General features: G+C 40.2%; 1 protein-coding gene and 1 pseudogene across 1 annotated transcript in view; one reads left to right on the forward strand and one right to left on the reverse strand.

The window, feature by feature from the left end:
* The first annotated feature begins 4,973 nt into the window (after positions 1 to 4,973).
* Positions 4,974 to 5,981, forward strand: LOC123581989 (annotated as a pseudogene).
* A 6,049-nt stretch (positions 5,982 to 12,030) lies between these two features.
* LOC123581990 (synaptojanin 2 binding protein) overlaps positions 12,031 to 22,421 on the reverse strand; it is a 37,105-nt gene continuing 26,714 nt past the window's right edge. The window contains exons 3-4 of the mRNA XM_045448149.1: positions 18,424 to 18,519; positions 12,031 to 16,446 (exon numbers count right to left, since the gene is read on the reverse strand). Of these exons, the coding sequence (XP_045304105.1) occupies positions 16,306 to 16,446; positions 18,424 to 18,519 (237 nt within the window). The 3' untranslated portion in view covers positions 12,031 to 16,305. The remainder of the gene's footprint in view (positions 16,447 to 18,423; positions 18,520 to 22,421) is intronic.

A 22,421-nucleotide genomic window follows, 5' to 3' on the forward strand; every position in this document is an offset into this window, starting at 1 on the left:
AACGAATCCAAGGGAGAGTTTGAAGTGATCAGGACAAGCTTTATTAAAGGGAGACTGAAAATTCCTCACCCCTATTTCTCCAATCTTCTATCACCCCAATCTGTCCAAGGAAGAAACTTCTTGCAAACTGGGGAGCATTTAGCCTGAGAGGTTAAGTCAAACTACCCAGTGGGGAGTGCTGGGGAAAAACTATGTAGATTCATGGGAAAGAGTCTGGAACAGTTATAGAATGCAGGAGAATTTAGGATTGAAGGGATGGCCTTATAGTTGCTATGTTTTATGAATAGGGTCTCCTTCAATGTGATTTTGTTGTACTTTATTTTGAATTGTTTGACTTTTGCTGTTTGTTGTATATTTGTTCATTTAATTCATCTCTCTGCAGAGAAGGAACCAGATAGGGCCATGAGATTTCTTACAGGATGTATTGTGAAGTATGCAAATTTTGCATATAGCTTTCCTTCTTTCCTCATTCACTTCCTTTCAGTATTTCAGAACTCACAGAGCATCCAGGTTAGTTCCGTATTATTTTTCCCACTTTCCCTCATATCCTAGATGTGAAGGGCATTCCTCTAAAGTCCAGGCCTTTTCTTACCTTCTCACTATATAAAACCTCTCCCTACTGGATCAGACATCAGTAAATGCTTACTGCATTAAGCTAGTGGTTAATAATGGATTAAGTCGTACACATATATTCTAGGTAATGCTGTAGCTAATAATCTGCTACCCTTTTTAGATAAAGTATATATCCAATTTAGGTAAATATAGGTCTTCAGTCTCTCATTTGTTCCATTATTTAAGTAAGCATTTATGAGATGGCTCTGAAGGAGCAACTAAATAGTAAAAATTATAAGTATGCTGGAAGATTGTCAGGGAGCAAAATTTGGAGCAACGGGAAATTTAAATGCCTAACAAATAATATTATATAGGTAGTAAACTCCATTGTCTGTGTTTAGTGCTCACCTTAAACATTACTACGGTATACCTCAGTTTCTCTGTTAGATCCAAATAAGTGATATTTGTCACCCTTTTTATAATTCTTACAAAACCCACAAAATTCTTCATCAGTACGGGCTCTGTTGCCTTCTCAGAAACACGACTCAAATCCCATCTGTGCTTTCAGTGTTCATCAACAGTCACAGTGTTGATTCAGCCGTCCCAACTGTCATACTTCCAAGGGGGAGGATATGAAAATGCACATCCAGGAAACAAGGCATCTCCACCACCCATGCCAGTCTTTTAGGACTCATATGTTTTTGATATGTAGGCAAGTTATGTTTTCCTCCAGTATCTGCTCTACCATCACTTAACTCGTGCCAGTATATAGGAGCATTCGTATCAAAATGACCAATCTTGAGAGCTTTAGCACTGAGGTTAAGTTTTAGAACTGTGGCCAAATTTAATGGCTATGGGTACCAAAAGATTAGTTACTTCATGAATCTTTGTTTGCTTTCCTAATTGACATCTAATATCTAAGTTGATTCACTCAAAAACCTTACAAAGTTTGGAAAAGCACGATTCCAGATCCATTTTACAGATGAGCACATTGAGGCTCAGAAAAGTTAAGAGGCTTGTACAAGGTCAAAACTGTGTGATGTAGCACAAATGCCCCGACTAGAACTAAACATCTGTAGCATTTGACAATACTGACTAACTGATTCTTGAAATTTCCTCCGCCTGTGGCTTCTGTGGATGTTTGGCTCGCGTGGATCCTTGCCAACTTCAAGCCTTATAAATAAAAACTTCAGCCTTAGAAATCTTAGCTGGAGTCGTCAGCCTATTCCAGTTTTCTTCTCTATCTCAGTGACTCTCCAAGTCTAGTGTGCACAGAATCCTTGCGAGAGCTGATCAAAACACAGATTGCTGGGCTACATCCCAAGCTTCTGATTTAGTGGGTCTGGGATGGGACTTGAAAACTGGCTTCTCTAACAAGCTTTCATTCGTGTGATCCTTCTGCTGGTCTGGGGACTACTCTGTGAGAAACACTGCTCTGTCCTTGTTCCCATGCTCTATCCTCTTTCCCTAGGTAAAGTCAATTATATTGGCTTCAAATTTTATCACACGGTGGATGACTTCTGGCACATTTCCAGCAGCATAAATGGTTTTCTAACACTTCAAAGTCAACATGCCACAAAGATTTCTTTTCCTTTTTTTTCTTTCTTTTCTTTCTTTCTTTCTTTCTTTCTTTCTTTCTTTCTTTCTTTCTTTTTTTGTCCTTCCCTCCATTCCATCTAATTTCTCTGGCTATAACCACAGTGGCTGATAGTTGGCTACTCAGTTTCCAATCCAGTCAAATGTGAAATCAGTTAAAAGGAAGCCTTTGGGGGCGCCTGGGTGGCTCAGTCGGTTGAGCGTCTGACTTCGGCTCAGGTCATGATCTCACAGTTTGTGAGCTCGAGCCCCATGTCAGGCTCTGTGCTGACAGCTCAGAGCCTGGAGCCTGCTTCGGATTCTGTGTATCCCCCTCTCTCTGCCCCTCCCCTGCTCATGCTCTGTCTCTCTCTGTCTCAAAAATAAATAAAAACATTAAAAAAAAATAAAAAATAAAAAAAAAGGAAGCCTTTGACATTATTCAGCTAGGAAAGAAATTGTTTCTCCCTTAATGCACATCTCTCTTGTGATAGTGATCATTAACATTATAGTTTTAGAATTATTCCTGTATTTGTCTTATTACTTTTTACAGAATATGAACTATGGGATGAATGTGACCATGTCTAATACACTTCTGTCTTCCCTGACTTCCTTTGTAGCCCTAAACCACAGTCCATGACTTTTGGGAAAACAAATAAAATGGCCGCAGCAAAGGTGACAAGAACTTCCCGTACCATGCTTTATAGCGAAGACTCCCTGAGTAGTGATTCCTAAACTAAACACAAATCTGCTCTACAACACTTTGGAGAGAATCCAAGGTAAGTCTCCTGTACAAAAAAAAAAAAAAAAAAAAAAAAGTGTTGGAAATCTCTTCTGTACAGATTAATGAAACCAAAATATTAACAAAATCCAAAGTTAATTACATTGTCTCAAAATGCAGTATTAGCTAGATTACAGCAAATTTCATCATGGAGAGCAAATCAGGAAAACTTTAACCTTCCAATTGCCATGGGACTAAAGCCTATCTGAAAGCTTTCTAAATATTGTCTATTAAACTAAGGCTTCCTTTCTGGGTAGACGATTAGGTGCTTTTGTGATATAAGTCAACGGTGAAATGGGATTTTATCTATTGAAATTTATGTTCAAAAAAGCTTTGTAGAAAAACGTCTATTGAGAATTGTAAAGACAAATGTTTGAATAAAGAGCAAGTAAAGTGTACTTTTATCTCAAGATAAATTTTTTGAAAAGGAGACCATTTAAAAATGGCCTGTCTATTTGTGTCTTTTAAGTGTTTGAGTAACATCTTTGTCCACCACTGGTTTAAAACCACCACTGGTTTTAAAAACATGGGGCGCCTGGGTGGCTCAGCCGGTTAAGCGTCTGACTTCAGCTCAGGTCTGTGAGTTCGAGCCCTGCATCAGGCTCTGTGCTGACAGCTCAGAGCCTGGAGCCTGCTTCAGATTCTGTGTCTCCCTCTCTCTCTGATTCTCCCCTGTTCATGCTCTGTCTCTCTCTGTCTCAAAAATAAATAAACATTAAAAAAAAAATTTAGGGGCGCCTGGGTGGCTCAGTCAGTTGAGCAACCCACTTCGGGTCGGGTCATGATCTCACGGTTTGTGAGTTCGAGCCCCGCGTCGGGCTCTGTGCTGCCAGCTCAGAGCCTGGAGCCTGCTTCTGATTCTGTGTCTCCCTCTCTCTCTGACCCTCCCCCACTCATGCTCTCTATCTCTCTCTGCCTCAGAAATAAATAAACATTTAAAAAAAAATTTTTTTAATAAAAAAAAATTAATAAATAATAAAAAAACACAACAGTTAAAAATCATTGTACATATAAAGTTTCCTATAAATCAAAACATAGTGTGCATCCAATAAAACTAAAACTTGACACTCAAAAATGAACCTACTTCCTAAAGTAACCACTGCAGTCAAGTAACACTGTTTTTCAAATTTAAATTTTCCCAGCTTTACTGATATATAACGGAGATAGAACATTGTATAAGATTAATGCATATACCATAATGATTTGATTAAGGTGCGTATTGTGAAATGATCACCAAAGTAAATTTAGTTAAGATCTATCACCTCACATAGTTACAAAATTTTTTTCCTTGTAATAAGAATTTTTAAGATCTCCTACAACACTATTAATGAGACTATTAGTAACACTATTTTGAATAATCCCTAAATCATGAAGGATATCAAAATAACAATTATAATTCACATGGCAATTAATAAAAAGGAAAAAACATCATATGACAGATGACAGAAAATACACTTTTGACTTGTAATGAAGAAGAAGAACCAAAAAAAACAAAGTATAGAAATTAGTGAAAATGAAAGCTAAAATAAAAGAAATGGAAAACAAACAAAACCAGAAAAATGGATTAATATAAATCCAAAAGCTGGTTATTAGAAAGAATCAATTCAAAGATTAAAGAAAAAATATTTAAATCTGTTAGGAATGAGACAGAAAACAAAAACAGAGATCTATAAGAAAGGAAAAAAGATTGCATGAGAATTTCAAGTTCTATTACCATACATTGAACAGCAAGAGAAATTGATGGTTTTGTGATAAAACATAAAAGTCAAACATACCAATTACTGAGGAAATTGGAAACTTACCATTAAGAAGGACTAGACCCTTGGCTGTGATATAGGAAAAAACATTCATCTTAACTGAGTCCAGCCATAACTGTCTTTCAAAAGTCCAGTGAAAAACTGGTCTTTCTAGCAAACAGCAGTGTGAGTAGATTGGGCGAGGTTTAACAACAGTGGAAATAAAATATATTTTACTTACTTCTCAACATCCATCACAGCACAAGTTCTTTTTAAAAAGGATAGCTGGGGTCTGGGTGACAGCGGCCTGCAGGTCCCCTATTGTCATCCAGAATTCTAAGGCTTTCTGCAGAGATTTGAAAAACGGCAACAAATGAAAGTATCAGCATCTTTAGTTCAGCATCCTTGGCTGTGGAGTAGATAGATTCACTTTTACCTGAGAACCCTCTACAAGAACCATTTAAAATTGCTTGGAACTATATAGTGAATAATTACACGTAGTTCCAGATTGCAACATGGGAACCTTGATAGTTCATGAGGCCCTTTATTTCTTGTTCTGTCTACCTGGATTTTTGTTTCAATTTATACCTTACATGAAAAAGTACAAAATTCAGAAAAATAAATCAGAAACATGGGAAAGCCAATAGAAATGTTTTAAAGTACTTCTCTTTAATCAGTTTTGTATCCAGCTTCCTTTGATTTGTGGAACTTATTATTTTACAGAGTATTTTAATATTCCTTATGATTGGGAAAGAATGCCAAGACGGTATATGCTGTTGGGAAGATGCGTAGGCTGTGCGGTGATTGAGGACACCTGGCACCATTTTCTGCATAGGCTCTTACATCACAAAAGAATACATAAAATATATTCATAAAATTCATCATGAATTTCAGGCGCCATTTGGGATGGAAGCTGACTATGCATATCCGTTGGAAACTCTGATTTTCGGAACTGGATTTTCCATTAGAATCATGCTTCTGGGTGATCATGTCATTCTTCTTTGGGCATGGGTGACCATTCGTTCGATAGACACTATTGATGCCCATAGTGGTGGTGACATTCCTCTCAACCCTTTAAATCTGATCCCTTTCATTGTTGGTTCTCAACACCATGATTTCCACCACATGAACTTCATTGGAAATTACGCTTCAGCATTTACATGGTGGGATAGAATTTTTGGAAGAGACTCTCAGTTTATTGCCTACAATGAAAAGGTGAAGAAGGTTGCAAAAAAAGACTGAGTAAATATCTCTTCTAAACCTTCCTGAAGGTACTTTTCCTGAATTGAAGCGAGTAGCTGACATTGCTTCTGTGGAGCAGAAATGAACAAGCAGAAATGAACAACGGATACAAAGGACATTAACAACCTTGAACTATCTTCCTAGTGGGAACTTTTTCTACTCTACATAAAAGTTCTGTGTGTGTAGAAATAAGTAAATAGATATCGAAGTATGATTTTCACGAGGAAGTTTCAAAGGCCACATTGCTAACCTTACAGAAAGGTTTGAAGTCATGGAGGAAGTATTCATCTGTGTCTTTCCCCCAATAATACCATATTCCTGAAGTTGAAATTGGTCTTTAAAATCTTTTAAATATATAGTGGTCATTTCAAAAACTCTTAGCAGGGTGTTGGTCTCATATTGAACTTTAAGCATCTTTTAGAATTTGCCTAAACATCAAAGTATCACGGGTTGAATCACATCAAATGACAGTGTGAGTGAGGCTGCCAAACCAGGAAGAGCCAGCACCAAGAACCTCCACTCTTGTCCTCAGCTGACCAGTTTGAGGTGATTCTCTTTCTTTGAGAAGTCCTTTTGGATTGCAAAGTACTACTGGTTTCCATAAACGAAGGCCTTTCTGAATTGTTGTAAGTGGAATATTTTAGTCTGAAGGTTTTCGGGTTACTTGAATTTTTTTTTTAAATTGAGCCCTATTTCTGCTGTTTACCCTTTCATTTTTGTAGGTTAAGTTTTCATTATACCTAAAACTGTATCTTGAAACATTGTGAACCGACTTGCTGTATTGCACTTTGAACTATTGAAATAAATGTGATTTTTTTTGTCTGATTATCTTGTTTCCAATTTTGAACATCAGCTGTCATTTTTATTCTTATAAGGAAAAGTACAGAAACCATTAAATTATTAAATTTTGTAATAAAAGGAATAATTCTTTTAAAAATAAGGATAGTAGGAAAAAGGACAAGGTAGGAAATAGGAGACTAGGAGAGAGGATAACATCTCCCTTGAAAAGACACTTTATGGTCTTATACTCATTATCTAAAAGAATTAACCTCTACTTAGCACATCCACAGAAAAGCCAGATTTATTTAAAGTCTGAAATAAATTTCCTGACCCCCTAAAGTAATACTGAGATAGAGAAAAGCTTTTAATACTTTCCCCACATCAGCAGTCTGTCATTCACTTTGTTCTAGCCAAGACCAGCTTTAAATGAGCCCTGTAGTGATGCTGTTAAATTTCCCTATACTTGTACTCCACACCCCCCACCCCCACCTGCAGCCAGAGCCAGATTAAAATACACTTGTTTCCTGTATCCCCAGCGCCCTGAAACATTGTATTCCTCCTCTAGTCAATTCTTCTTGGGGACTGTTGTATAGGTAGTTTTACTGGTACTTTAAAGGAATTTGCCATTTCGTGAATTCAAGGGCCTTTTCCTTCTGAATGTATGATCATAGGGCTTATATCAACTTCCTCTGACAGTTGTTTAAAAGTTTCTGAAAGCATCTGAGTTCTTACGGCCGGTCCTTTGTGTCCTCCATGGGAGGAAAGCTTTTTTACTGTCTCTATATATTGGTGTCCGTCAAACAAACAAACAAAAAATACTATTTTCTGTGCAAACCCAGAATTGATACCCAGAGAAAATATTAGAAGGACAAGGGGAAGGATTGGAGACTAGAGCACTGAGGAGAAAACCAAATTTGAAAACAAAACGTAAATGCAGAAGAAGTTGGCATTAGGGTGGGCCGAGGGATGGAGAAGCTGATGTTAAAGGGCTAATTTGTGGAGGCTTCTGTGGCCAGGCAGATTGGGTTACAGGGAGTAGGTGCCGGATGGAGAGGAGCAGTGCAGGATGTAGCTGGTGCCCCCAGGACCAGACCAGCTTGAAAACAGAGGCTGAGAATTGACACAGAGGAAATGACACAGAGTTAATCTCACTAGAAAACAAGTGGAGGAGAAAACACACAAACTTTAAAGTTTATAGGAAGACCCTGAGGGGAAGAGTCTGACATTTCTGAGTAACCAAAAAGTTGGGGAGGGGAGGGATCAGAGAGAAAGGGTGGAGTGTGGGGTGAAAAGGGTCTGAAGAAGCAGGTGGGAACTAAATTGTGCAGTGGCCTTCGAGTATTTTGGACGGAATCCTAAATGCAATGGGAAACTTCTAGCGGTTTTTAAGCAGAGGAGAGACATGTTTGAGATTTGTTTTTACCAGAATCTTTGGTCTAAGATAAGCAAATTGGAGGGAGACACAGTGGCTAACGAAGAGGGCAGTTAGAAAGCTAATGCAGTGGTCCAAGCAAAATTGGATGGTGGTTTAGACTACGACTCAAGGAACAGTGTGACAGGCTGGGAATGGTCAGTACGAGATGGAGTAAAACGTGTAAAGCGACATGCCACTGAAATAAATGGGCACAAGGACTATAGGGTACCCAGGGTCATTTGACATGGCTGGAGATGGACCATTTTCCTTTGCCTTAGATAATAGTTGCCCAGAAAAGCGAACTTAAAACTTCCTTTTCCATAAAGTGGTTTCTAATTAACCATTGACCTCAGATACAAAGTTTGAAACACCATCGCACTGTGGTTGAGGGTGGATTAAAGTTGTGATATGAGAGAATCACTCCCCATTAACTACTTGGGGCCCTGGAGGGTATATATTGCCAGACCCTGCAGGCAGTGGAACTAGCCATAATTTTAACTAGTAATTTATTATGGATTAGGAAACCAGCTAACCGAACTTGTTAGAAAATTATATAAAATAAAACTGAGGACTTTTTGCACATGGATTTGGTGATATTTAGTTGTTTGGGTTTAAAAAAAATCTTGCTGCTTCCGTCCTTCTTGGTTATTTTCTAGATAGTTCAGATTACCTTTGGATATCTCAGTCACGTCTGTAGGTTTGGGAGTAAAGGTAGAAATTAGAGGGACAGAGAGCCCACTATAGTAGTAATGGTAGTGTATTCACTATGTATTTTATTTTCTGTATTTTGATGTTTTGACATCTGGGGCCTTGCTGACCCAGAAGGGACTGCTCCTCCCAGGGTTAGCCGGTTTTTACAGAGAGTAAACAGCTGACTCTCTCATGAGCCTACTTTTCAAATACAAACCAACCAACCCGGAGCCTACGCTCCTTTGTGGAGCTCTCACACTCAGGGTCATTTATACACATGCCCTAAACACCCCAAGGCCAGGTACCAGAAAACTAGGGAGAGCTCCTATGCCACACAGGCCACTGCAGTTGTTCAAACTAACCAATCCTAACCCTATATATCTGGTCTTGCCTGTTCCTTCCCATGCAACCATCGTGAAGGTTCTTGTCCATACTTCCTCCCTTTCCCTCTGCCTTATGCCCAATGCTAGTACTTCCCTGTATGGTCCCCATGGCATGGTGTGTCCCCTTCTCTTGGGAACTGTGCGTAATGAACTATCTTTTCAATGTCAGCGGTCTCCTGATCTTCTGGCCTTACTATACCTTAATTATTCTATTAATACCCAATATCTAAAACAGGAAAACTACCAACCCTTTCTGATTCCCTATCTTCTATCTGCACCCAAATAGGCTTCTAGCAAACAAATTTCCCATGAAAAAGTTATTATTCATTCTTCTACATTCTTCATTATTACTCATTCTTATATATTACTTATTATATATATTTTTCCTCTTAAACACACAAGGCAAGAGCAATGTGATGGAGTATAAGGAGCACAGAAAAAGTTCTGGTCTGGCTTCAAATCTTGACCCCTATCCCCCATACTGTGAAGAGCTCAATCTAGCCTATTGGAAGATGAGAGGCCATGTGAAGAATCAAGGCACCCTAGCCAATGGCCAGCACTAAACGGCAAAATAAGGCCATTCTGGACTACCTACTTCTGTTCCACCATCAGATGGATGAAGCTGCATGTGACCCAGGTGTTAGCAGAAAAAACACTCTGAAACCCACAGAATATTACTAAAATATTGTGTTAACCCACTAGGTTTTGCAGTGGTTTATTACGTAATTGACAACTGACATATCTCCTTAGCTCCTCAAGGGAGAAAAGCCATTCTGTACACACAACAACGAGAGACTAGTCCTTGGACTTCAGGTCTGAACTTTGTTTAAGCCATGTGACAGAGCAATGATGACCAAGATAAACTGCCTTTTCTCTTCATACCAAGGTCAGCTACATGCAAAGTAACTTGGACCAAAGGTCAATATTCAGTTTTGACAAGTCCTTTCTCATTCTGTGGCACAAACCTATTTCTGCCTTCTACGTATCTTGTCAGGCTTTGGGGGAGTAGAGAGGGTACAAATAAGATAGTAAATGTTGGTAACTGTATGTGCCCTTATCCTTATCTCCTGTTATCAAAGCTAAGCCCCAAACTGGTCATCTAGATTTCTTCCTTTCCTCTTTCCATTGTTCTGTCAGAGATGCTATGCTGTTAGAAAAATAAGGACGTATTTATTCAATAGCCTCCAGAATAATGTGGAAAAAATATTGTAAAGGTTCACTGACAAATGCAACAAGCTTTTGTTGAATGCCAATAGGGCTAGGCAGTTAGATCTACTTTTACTTCATTTGCTATACCTGGTATCAATAGCAAAGCTTAGGAGAGATTATCAGCTTTTTAATGGCTTCCTTTACACATTTAATCTCTGGTGATATTCCCTAGGGACTAGGGTTTCATGTCCATGTGTCTTCCATTCCAAGTTGCAACAGGGCATCTATTTGATCTGAGAAACCGACGGCTGCTCAGATCCAGGCATGCAATGTGACATTAAGACCAAGACAGAAAGGAAGCAAAATAAGGTTCATAAGGAAAATAATCTTATAAGAACTAACATTTTAGCCTGTGGGTAAAATGCACATATATTCAGGAATAAGAAACTCATATTCAAATCAGCATTGCAAATACAGAATTAAATTGGAATTCAATTCAGAAATCTATAAACTAGTAAGAAGGGTCATCCCATTTGCCTGTGATTGGTTAATAAATTTAATGATTACAGTAAATACAAAGTTCTTTTGAAAATGTCTCTGTTAATGATTGTCTTGCATTTGAAAACACACTTCAGGGGCACCTGGGTGGCGCAGTCGGTTAAGCGTCCGACTTCAGCCAGGTCACGATCTCGCGGTCCGTGAGTTCGAGCCCCGCGTCGGGCTCTGGGCTGATGGCTCGGAGCCTGGAGCCTGTTTCCGATTCTGTGTCTCCCTCTCTCTCTGCCCCTCCCCCGTTCATGCTCTGTCTCTCTCTGTCCCAAAAATAAATAAACGTTGAAAAAAAAAGTTTAAAAAAAAAAAAAAAAAAGAAAACACACTTCAGCCTTCTCCCCCTGAAAAAAGAACATGAACAGTATGGAAAACGTCTAGGAACAAGACCTAATGTTTGTATAACTTCTTTAGACACAGCAATACTTTCTTTATAATATAGGCTGATATGGTCCCAAGTGCATCAGGTAAGCAGACCAAGTGCTTTATAGTATGTGTGTGTATATATAAACGTCAACATCAGGCAAGAGTCTATGGCAGTTAAGAACCTGGTTCCGATCAGAACAGAATTCCTTCAAATACTGTCCTCCTTCTGATCACAGTTGTCCTTTTGGATGTGAATGCTGGTCTCAAGATCTGCAGACAAAAGAGGAACAGCAAAAGGGCCCTATTCCAGGACAGTAACCAAGTCTAAACCCATTATAGGTAAGAGGTTGAGAGCTTCGTAACTTAATCACCTACTTCTAGATGATGTTAGCAAAATACTTTAACATCAAGATCCCCAACAAATACTCCCCCACGATCGGGTAATGGGCCATTTCAGCTTAGAGTGACTGTATCTTATTTATCTTTGTATCCACCACCTAGTGCACACTAGACGCTCACTTGTTGAAAGGAACAACTCTCGGGGCGCCTGGGTGGCGCAGTCGGTTAAGCGTCCGACTTCAGCCAGGTCACGATATCGCGGTCCGGGAGTTCGAGCCCCGCGTCAGGCTCTGGGCTGATGGCTCAGAGCCTGGAGCCTGTTTCCGATTCTGTGTCTCCCTCTCTCTCTGCCCCTCCGCCGTTCATGCTCTGTCTCTCTCTGTCCCAAAAATAAATAAACGTTGAAAAAAAAATTTTTTTAATAAAAAAAAAAAACAACTCTCATCCGTCCAAAGATAAATTCTGACTAAAATCGACTACAGTAAAATCTTTATTGGCTCCACGTGAGATTACATGAATACCACTCCCCCTCCATACTTGACAGCCTAATGGTTATGTTCCGTTACTTTACATATTCCGTTTAAATTGCTATTTACACAATAAAAACAATGCCCAACATCAAAACACACACACACACACACACTTCTCTAGTTTAAAACTACTGGAATTTGTTTCAGAAGAGCTTGTGTGATTGAATTTGATATTAGAGCTTTCACAGATGATTCTGTGGGATCTCCCAGTTTTGCCCAATGGCCTGCAATACCCTTCAGCTGTCAGCTCTTCCTGTCTCTGTTCAAGGCCCAAAGACAGAAGATACAAGTGGACGGAGATACAAAGGACATTGTCTATGTTCATGTAGTGGATACATTCAAGTCACAAATATGAGATGGAAAGGGCACTTCTACAATAGACTAAGTCTTTGATCTGACTTAGTCAGATCTCAGATCTCAGTCAGTTTCTCTCTCTGAGCTTGGATTTTCTCATCTCTAAGATAGATTAATCCTAGAGTCTTTCTGGTTCCCTTTTAGCTCTAATGTTCTATGATTTGGCTCTAATTTATTTACTAGCTGCACACACTGAATCACTAATAACATTTTGTTGGCCAGTCCTTAGCAAATCAGAAGCCACAGAATGCTCCACTTCTCATTCCACATCCACACTTGGGCAGAAGCTCACAGTTCGGCTCTAAAAGGCCCAAGTGAGGGGCGCCTGGGTGGCTCAGTCGGTTAAACGTCCGACTTCAGCCCAGGTCATGATCTCACAGTCCGTGAGTTTGAGCCCCGCGTCGGGCTCTGTGCTGACAGCTCGGGGCCTAGAGCCTGCTTCAGATTCTGTGTCTCCCTCTCTCTGTGCCCCTCACCTGCTCATGCTCTGTCTCTGTCTCAAAAATAAATAAAAACATTAAAAAAAAAAAAAAAGGCCCGAGTGAAATTCTCATTTTAGACTGGAGCAATGCCTGCATTTGATTTGACTATTCAAGTTATTTAAGAATTTAAATGCCACAGAGCATTGTTTACTGACACTGCATACTGGAATGACCTGATGAACTTTATTTTACTGCTGCCTGAGTCCCACCCCCCCAGAGATTCTATTGAGTTGGTCTAGGTGCTTCCAGGAACCAGAATTTTATAAGCTCTCCAGATGATTCTAGCCTAAGAAAAAGAGGACAACTATTGGCATAGAGCAGCGATTCTCAAAGTTCACTGTCAACCGGTCACCTGGAGGGATTGTTACAACACAGATTACTCAGTGCTGTACTGTTTCTGATGCAGCAGGTCTGGGATGAAGCCCAAGAATTTACTTTTCTAACAAGGTCCCCAGTGATGCTGATGTTTTGACACTTTGATAACCACTGCGAATAAGAAATATCACTGACAGTGGCATCCGATGTCCTGAGTTAAATCCTGATTCTACCACTACTACCTATGTAATCTTAGAAAAGTAATTTATTATCTTTCCTTTGGTGTCTTTTTAAACAATACTTAGATCTCAGAGTTGTGAGTCATAAACATACAGTGTACCAATCAGGATTTAGTACACCAACCAGCACAAAATATGGTAACAAGTATTAATTTCCTTTTCTATTGTACATGGCTAGATGGTGTGAATAATTAAGTTAAATCAATAGCACAGATTAAAACTTGGCAGGAAAAGAAAACAGAGACAATGGAAGCAAATGATGTCTTATTAAAATTATTCATATAAGATAAATACAGAAGTGTTTTAAGTATATTGTCTTAAAATACTTTCAATTTTTAAAACTCGTACATAGTAATTTAGGTAGCAGGACTATTAGACACAATCTATAAAGTGAAAGATCTATATAGATCATGAATTTTTTAAATGACCTACAATGGACTTCAATACTTCATCCAGAATAATAGTTTTCTAGAGAATCAGAAAAGTTGAATGGCATACTTGCCTAAAACTTGAATCATGGATCTTTTAATGCTGTTTAATTCCAGAAAAAAACTAAATTATTAAAGTGCATAAGAATCCCTATTATTAGACAAAGCAAAACTTCTACCAACAAGGGGAAAAGTGTCCTATTTATTTTGAATGTCTCAAGGTCCTCTCAAGAGTTGATGTCCAAACCCTGAGATGAGTCCCGGGAGGTAAGCAGGCCCTTTGCGGAAGCTTCTGCACCAGCCTCCAAACGCAGGGCGGGCACCCAGCGTGGTGCCTCCACAGCGGGACTGGTTGAGGTGAGAACTGGAATACCGTCCGTGCTCTCTGTGGGCCCTACAGGTACAGTCGTCTAAGTGAGTCTCAAAGGTACTGAACAGTTCAGGTGTAAGAGCCTAAGTCCTACTGCGATTGTTTAAAGCAAGTTTCTCCTTAGAGCAATGGTTGGCCCAGAGGAAAGGTCTTACTAAGGTTTTTATTTTTAAAAGCCTTCCCTTTACACTCTGGCCTGATGTCATTATGTGACAGCTTTCTTTTTTGGAATTCCTGAAAAAAAAAAAAAATGTGATGGCTGCCTGCACATCTCTGTTGCTACATCATGTTCTGAGTTTCTTTTTCCATTTATTTTTTTCAACTGTTACTTAACCTGATGATATACTTTTAACTTCTCATCTATTTATGAATTGCCTTAATTAGACTGTGAGCTCCTCAAGGGTCCTCAATTTGTCCCCTTTCTCCAGGGAACTTTCCCAAGTGTTTTGAGTCTCAGGAACTGTTCCCTTTTGCTGTCTGCAGTATAAATTTGACATTCTTTGTACAAGTGTCTTAACAAAGCTGGTGTCCAACCAACAAGTGTAAAATATTGACTAGATTATCCACGCGAAAAGTCGGACACGGCTGGTTGCCTCAGGGCAGGTGTTCACACTATTGCTGTCGGGATCGTGTAAGGCCTGTAGCTGATAGCCAGTATATCTGGAGGGCGGAAATGATTTCTTTTTAAGCTAGAGAATCTGTCTTGGTTCAGCTCTCCTTAGTTAGGGCCTTAAAACCAATATTCAGTAGCACATGAACGGACTGGTTCCTATCTCATTAATGTCTTTGGTATTCCTGAGCATCCATTCATCCATCTCCTTCTCTCAAGGTCTCCCCATGAAACATCCACCAAACTTCCCTATCCACTAAGATAAAACTCTTTTCTTCCCCTTCCCTGCAAAATGGTTTGTTCATTCAAAGCCACAGCCGGTGTTTAGATCCTCTCAAAACTACCTGTGATCTGAACCCTCTCAACTGAGTTGTAAGCAGAGCTGCTTCATGCCTGTCCTGACAGAGCGGCTCCAGCACTCAGAATTTGCCTATTTCTAGAGACCAAAAGTCTGTTAGATGGCCTGAGAGGGTTCAGGTGCCACCTTGGAGGCACCGCCACAATCATGCCAGCTGGTCCTTTAACAGGACTGTGAGGTACCAAAAAGGTCCCTAGGGCAGCCCAGAGACCAGTCAGATTTATCTTTGCATTTCAAAGATTGGGGAACAGACTGACTTACATGAAGCTGGATTATGGCATTTTACCTCCACTCCACCACAGCTATTGTAAGAAGAAATATTGTTCTAAGATTTCTGATTAGTTGGTTTGGTCTTCTCTTTTTCTTTTTGGGCATCTTTGTAAGGCTCACTCCCTCAACTTCTGCTACGCATCGCATTCTTCCATTCAGAACATCCCTTATAACAGAAACCTGAAACCACAGAGCCGCTTTCCACTTCTTTAATTCTCCACGAGGCATCACTATTATACTGTCATATATGGATGTGTATATGTGTGTGTGTGTGTGTGTGTGTGTGTGCATTTGCTTTTTTGAAAAAGCAAAAATGCTCTCCTCACCATCCTGTGTTTGATATAGGCACCCAAGTATGTAGTTAGAAATTAAATAAAGGCCACAAAAACTTCCCAAGGAAGATCATTAAGGAGAAAAATCCTCTCTTCTCTTGCAGCACATAGCTGGCCTTTGAGGCATGCCAGCTAAGGAACAGGTATCACCCGTGCTGATGGGAAGACTGGACCTTTCCCTCTTTGGGTTGTAGCTGAACTTCTATTGGTGGTCCTAGCAAAACAGATTAACTCCCCATTTGTTCCAAGCCAAGTCTTGTCTTCAAACAATGCCTTCACTCTCCCATTAGAATATAAGGACTTGGAGATTTGGGTAGCGAGGTCCTGGCTAGGTAGCAGTCTCTTAAAATGATGTGTTGGCTACGCAGAGAGGGAAGGATATGGGAGAATGGCAGGGGAGGAGGGTGAGAGGGAGAGAGAAATGTATCTTCTATTGGGAGCACTGGAAGACAGCAAGCTTTTCAAAGTCGTTGCCGGTATCTCATGAAGGCCCATGCTGCTACCATGGTGAGGGCAAACACTGGCACCAGCACCAGAGCTATGGGGATACCACTCGGCTCCCCTTCACTTCGATGTCCTATAGGCCCATTCTGCACCTGTAACTGGAAGGAAAAGAAAAACATTACTCTAGTGACCAATGTGTGTTTACCCCAACTGAAATGTCCACGCTGACACATGACCCGGGTCCAGACCACCCAAAGCTGTAACCTCCAAGAACTATCTAGCGGGAGCCCTCTCTGTTTGTTCCAGATTGATACATCAGCGTCATCAATTCTCTGGAAATAAGTCTGATGGGGAGGTGTTTAACCTTGCTGTGCTACTGACCTAAAAGGATCCGAAGGTAAGCAGATAACCTCTTTCTGTTTCTGTACTGCCTCCACCAAGCTCTATGTCTATCATATTAGGACAATGAAGACATAAGCTGAAGCCTATTGATCCTGTGGGGAAGCTAGAAATTATTGGGCGGGGGCAGGGAGTGTCGACCTTCCTAGAAATGTTTACTTAGAAAGATTGCCAGTCATCAGAAAACAGTAAGAGCAGATCTGAGCAATGTTAACACAGGTACGGTGCCATTTTGGGAAATACTTTGCAATTCCCAAAAGGCACCCACTCCCTCCTAATATAGGGTCATGTCCTTCATCTCTACTTTCTAGCACTGGGCACAGTAAAGATGAAATTTATATGAAACAGAAGTAAAAGACTCGGAGGGAAATAAGGAAAAAGAAAAAATCATATCCAAGTGGTAATAACCTTCCACTGCCTAGGCATTCCCTTTTGAGGCTGGTGGCCTTTCTTAATATTAACTTTTAATAGCTAACTTGCAATTATGAGTCATAATACCATCTTGTTTCAGTTCAATGGTATCGACCTCCTCATTGCAACCAGTGAAAAGTCTGACCATTCCATCTGAAAGGCAACACCGCACAAACTACCTTTTCTATCCTCTCTCCCACCTACCTCTACATCTTTCACTCATTTCCTGTTGAGATTTCCTGAGAAGGCATGCCAATAGTAAGATATGGTTTTTAGGGCTAGGCCAATTCTCTGACCAGAAATTTTATCAGGAGTTATTTATGGATGTTTCCTAAAATGTGAACTTTGAAAATCATTTCCCACATGCCTTCAAAAAGCACTAATCATACCTGAAGTGTATACCTGTGTTCGTTACTTGCCTTTATCTATTGCACAAAGCCTTCCATGCTTTAGAAACAGAAGAGCCAAGGCAGAAACAGCTGATTACCAATACTGTCACTTATGGATCTGTTTTCGAATCCATCACATGCAGATTCTGCTTGCAACCATGGCTGTTTTCTCAAGTGTCTTTCATGCCTAGCCCCTTCCAATTTTGTACTATCTCCTGTTAGGGCCTTCTTCAGCCTCTGAAGCCTCACTCAAGAGCTGAGTGAGGCAGGACAGCATTAATTTAAGAGGGAGTAACTTTAAAGGCACACTGAACCTATGCTGTAAACGCACTCTGAAGTCCTTGGTGCTATGGAAAGAATTAGGTCTACCTGGCTTCTCCACCCATCATCCAAATTATAAAACACGAGGAACTAAGACGTGGATGCAAAGATAGGTGCTGCTTTGATGAAACTCTGAAATCCATTTCCTTTTTCCTGGAGTTCCCCTTTGAGCATTATAGCTTTGGTCAACAGTGTCATCAAGATGGTAAGAAATGGGGTTCATGGTGGTGAAAGGGAAAAGCACATAGTGGGTATCAGAAAATCCACCATCTTTCGTTTACACTTTGAGTTTCCTTAATAAGTATGTTCAAGGGCAGACATAGGCTTCCCTCCCTACTAAAAATAAAACTGATGCTGGTTGTATTTTTCCCATTTAAATTTTGTTGTCACGCTTTATATTTAAGGCATGTCACCTCGAAGCCAGGACCTAGGCTGCAAGCATAGTTTGAATTTCCTTTCATGATAAGCAGAAGTCCCTGCAGACCCCTGCCTGTGCCAGACAAGCTCTTTAAAAAAGTGAGAATGGGAGGGGGAAAAAAAGCCAAACGCACTACTGAAGAGGCTTTATTCCCACAAAAGCCTGGTGCCAGCTCGCTGGCTGCAAATAACACCTACCCTGTGCTGTACTCTTAGGGACACAGCATAGCCTGCGTTACGAAAGAGGTCTACAGCATCCTGGTGCAGCAAGTTCTTTAGGTCTTGGCCATTTACCTGTCAAAAACAGCAAGAAAAGTAGTAAGAGAGGGAGAATGTGAATCCTCCTAAGTCAAAGATTTACATTCATGTGACTGGACATTTAAAAAACTACAGAGCAAATTCCAAGGGCTAGGAGAATGGGAATGTTACGTAGAACTCAGAGTAACTTTTGTCATTTTTAAAGCTATGTTTTCCTAGAACTGAGGTTCCATGGGCCATTTGAAGAGCACCAAGGTTAAAAAAAAAAAAAAAAAAAAGTCTCTCTTTCACCTTAGCTCTTACTGCCTGTCTCATTTTGACACTTGGGTTTCTGTTACAGTATTTGTGTGTCTTCTATGAGCATCAGCCTGCTTCCCTACAGCCGACATGGTCTTCTGAGTTATCCTCTATTCTTTACATTCCTAATCCTTGGCATTGCCAGTGTCAACTCCAGAAATATAACTTGATGAAACTCTACAAACGTAACTCTACGAAACAAACCTACTAGCCCATTTTATTGGTCTTGTTCAATTGTGAACAATTTCCCCTGATTCCATGAATACTCCCATCCTTCTCCAATTTACTATTTTTACACTATTTCTTTGATGATATAAAGTCCTAAAAACTGTTTCAGTGTAGGTCAGTCCTACCATTTAGAGGTGAGAGGTGACCGGTGGTAGCAATACTTTTTAGCGTCAGGAGTGACAGTGTCCACAAGTGACATCTATCCTATGCTGTACTCAGTGACACAGCATAGCCCACTCTATGCAAGATTTACGTATCTTTGGTACATGTTGGTGTCCGCAACAGCAACAGCACCAAGAACGCTTAATGTATTTACTTGGTAGGTTCTGTGCTGTATGCTTCACATATACTACGTAATGTACTTCTCACGATAATCCTATGAGGTAGACACCATTTTTATCTTGTCTTCACAATGAAGAAACTCTACCCTAAGTCATAGTAGGTATAGGAGCTAGGGCTAGTGTTTTTAAATACTGGAAGGTTAAAGTGCCCTTGCAATTTACTGTTCCTTCTGTGCTATTATTCTTCCACCTTGACTATTCTATTCCACCTTGACTATTCTTTTTTTGTCCATTTATTTTGAGAGAGAGAGACAGAGAGATAGCACTAGTAGGGGAGGGGCAGAGAGACAGAGAGGGAGAGAAAGAATCCCAAGCTTTACTGCATCCTTACCGATCTAGGAGTTCTTGCTGTCAGCAAGGAGCCTGATGTGAGCCTTGATCCCATTAACCATGAGATCATGACCTGAGCTGAAATCAAGTGCTTTGTTGAAATAACAGCACTTGCTGTTGGTTAAGAGTTGGACACTTAACCAACTATTGTCAGCTGAAGCTCAAGCCATTGACTTATTCAAGCCTCTCATCTTGTTACTATCTTCCTTCTCCAAGAGGTTCTCCATACAATCCCCTGCCAATGCCCTTGGTGAATTAATCTAACTAACAACACTTTGGTGTTACAGACTGTCTACCTTTCCATATTAACAGTTTCCTGCTCTATTCCACTTTAGCCACCAACTGGTGTATGCCTTTGACTTCAGCAATGGGCATGCTTCAGCTCCAATATCTCAAACTCCCGGACCACAATTTATACTCCTTTCACACTTCATATTCCTCTACTCAATGTGCTCATTAACCTCATCAAAATCTTTTAACCTTTTTAGGCTTTACTTGCATCCTTACCCATCTAGGAGTTCTTGCTGTTATTTCAACAAAGCACTTGGTAAACTATTCGAATCCCTAGCCCCTATGATCTTCTGCCATCTTTCCAGACCTCTACAACACACTGCATTTACTTTCCTTGTCCTGAGTTTAATGTTCCTGGGGAAAAATACACACACACACTTTCCAGCACAGATCCATGCTGGCTGACACTTGCTATATCCTCATGACCTCTCTACTAACCTGGTGAAACCCCTAATGAATTCCCAGCGGCAGCTGTTCCAGACCATTCCTACCATCAAACCCCAACTCCAACCCCATCTGTTCTCTCTGCAGATTCCTTTGCCTTATCTTTCTTGAGAATATGGATAACTTTCCACACACTCTCCATTTTCTTTCCACCTCGTTCCAAGTTTCATGACAGCCTCCCACTGCTGCTTTGCCCTTCTTTCTGAGTTAGATGTTTCCTTTACCAAGGCTAAGCTCTTCCCTAGTGCTCTTGGTCATATCCCTTCTAGCCTTCTTATAGAACTTAAGTGGTCCCTTGCTCCTCTTGATTCCTTTATTATTGCTCTTGGCTCCTTCTTAACTAAAATTATCCTCATTTACACAGAAAACAATATAAATATTTCTTGAACCCACTATCACCCTCTTCCCATCTTTTCTCCTCTTCCTTTCATTGCAAACTTCGTTTGAAAGCACTATCCTCCACTTCTTCAGCAGCCATTCACTCTTTATTCCCTGGTACTGTCGTAATATAAGGTGGGAGGAAAGCATATGCTGTCCTGCAGCTCAGCAGTGACTTCCCATTACCAAATCCTACAGCCCTTCCTGTCTTCAGACCTCCTCCCTTTTGCAGTTCTCTCCAATCTCAGCTTATGCATACGTAGCTCTCCTAGTTCTTGAATGATTCCTTTCCTGATGCCTCTTCCCTTCCTTCCTCTTTAAGGCGAGTAAATATTCCTCCATGTCAGTAGTCCTCTGTCTTCTGAACTTCTCTGCCATGATGACCTTTCACAATTTCACCTGTAATCTGCAACACAACTCCCAAATGTTTATCCTTATTTCTACTTCTGGATTTGCCAGTTTCTTGTTGGGTGCCTGAACCCAAATATTCTGTTAGATCCCAATCAATATATCCAACGCCTCCTTTTTTACTTCCCACAAAACCAGACTATCCCAACTTCCCTCTTTTTGCTACTACCATTCCTTCAGACTAAAACTCTGATAATATTTTTAAACTCCACTCTTTGTCAATCTTCACATACAACAGACTATCAAATCCTATAGCCTAACATAGTATAATTCCTTGTACACGATTTTCTTTGAATTGCCTCTCTCTTTAGGCTGTGGTTGCTTTCAGATGAACTATCATGATCACCTTCTCTCTGATTCACTTTCCTCTAGGCCCTCCCCCACTCTAACCTATTCAAACACTATGTCTCCAGATCAATCCTCCTAAAGTACAATCCTATGTATACCACTTTACTGCTTAAAAACAAAAACAAAACTGGAGGCAGGGAGAATGACTGATTTTTCATTCTGGTATGCAAAGTCCTCCAGGAAATGGCTCCAACCCACATTCCCAGTTTAATCTCACGTTATTCCTTTTCATAACTGTGCTCTAAGTCACATAACTCACTGTCCCTAGGACATAAAACATATATTCTTACCTTCATACCTGTGCCCTAGCTATTTCCACCATCTGAATACACTTCCCTTTTTAAAAATTCTATGTATCTAACAAGATCAGTCTTGCTATCTATAATGTAGAAGTGAATATAGTTTTCTAGTTGATGGACTTTAATTTCATGCTACAAAGCCACCTTCTGATTAGTGTTTTGTTTTTTTTTTTTGGTAGCCATGCCACAGGGAAAGAACTTCAGGAGTCCTAGAACCATCACAATGAATTCTCAACAACTCAACTTTCCAGTTAATTCCTGGGGGAGAGAATAGGTGTGAGACTGCTGATTATACTGAGAAGGCTCCTGTAACTAATCTACCCCATGTGATAACTGTATTTTTCATTGTAAGGAAATAAGTGTTTTCTCTTAGAGACAAATAATGAAGCAGTCATGTCAACAAATGCCAAAGATACCAAAGCTCAGTATGAGAGCCAAGTTTCATAATGACATGAATGCAAGTGGGAGAACTGAGTCACTACATGACATGCGATGGCAGGAGTACTGAGGTCAAAGTCATCTTTGCAATCACAGCCAACACTAATTGCTGGGAATCACTGCATATTTATCATCA

The sequence above is a fragment of the Leopardus geoffroyi genome, chromosome B3, assembly GCF_018350155.1.
Source record: "Leopardus geoffroyi isolate Oge1 chromosome B3, O.geoffroyi_Oge1_pat1.0, whole genome shotgun sequence".
In the NCBI taxonomy this organism is placed as follows: Eukaryota; Metazoa; Chordata; class Mammalia; order Carnivora; family Felidae; genus Leopardus; species Leopardus geoffroyi.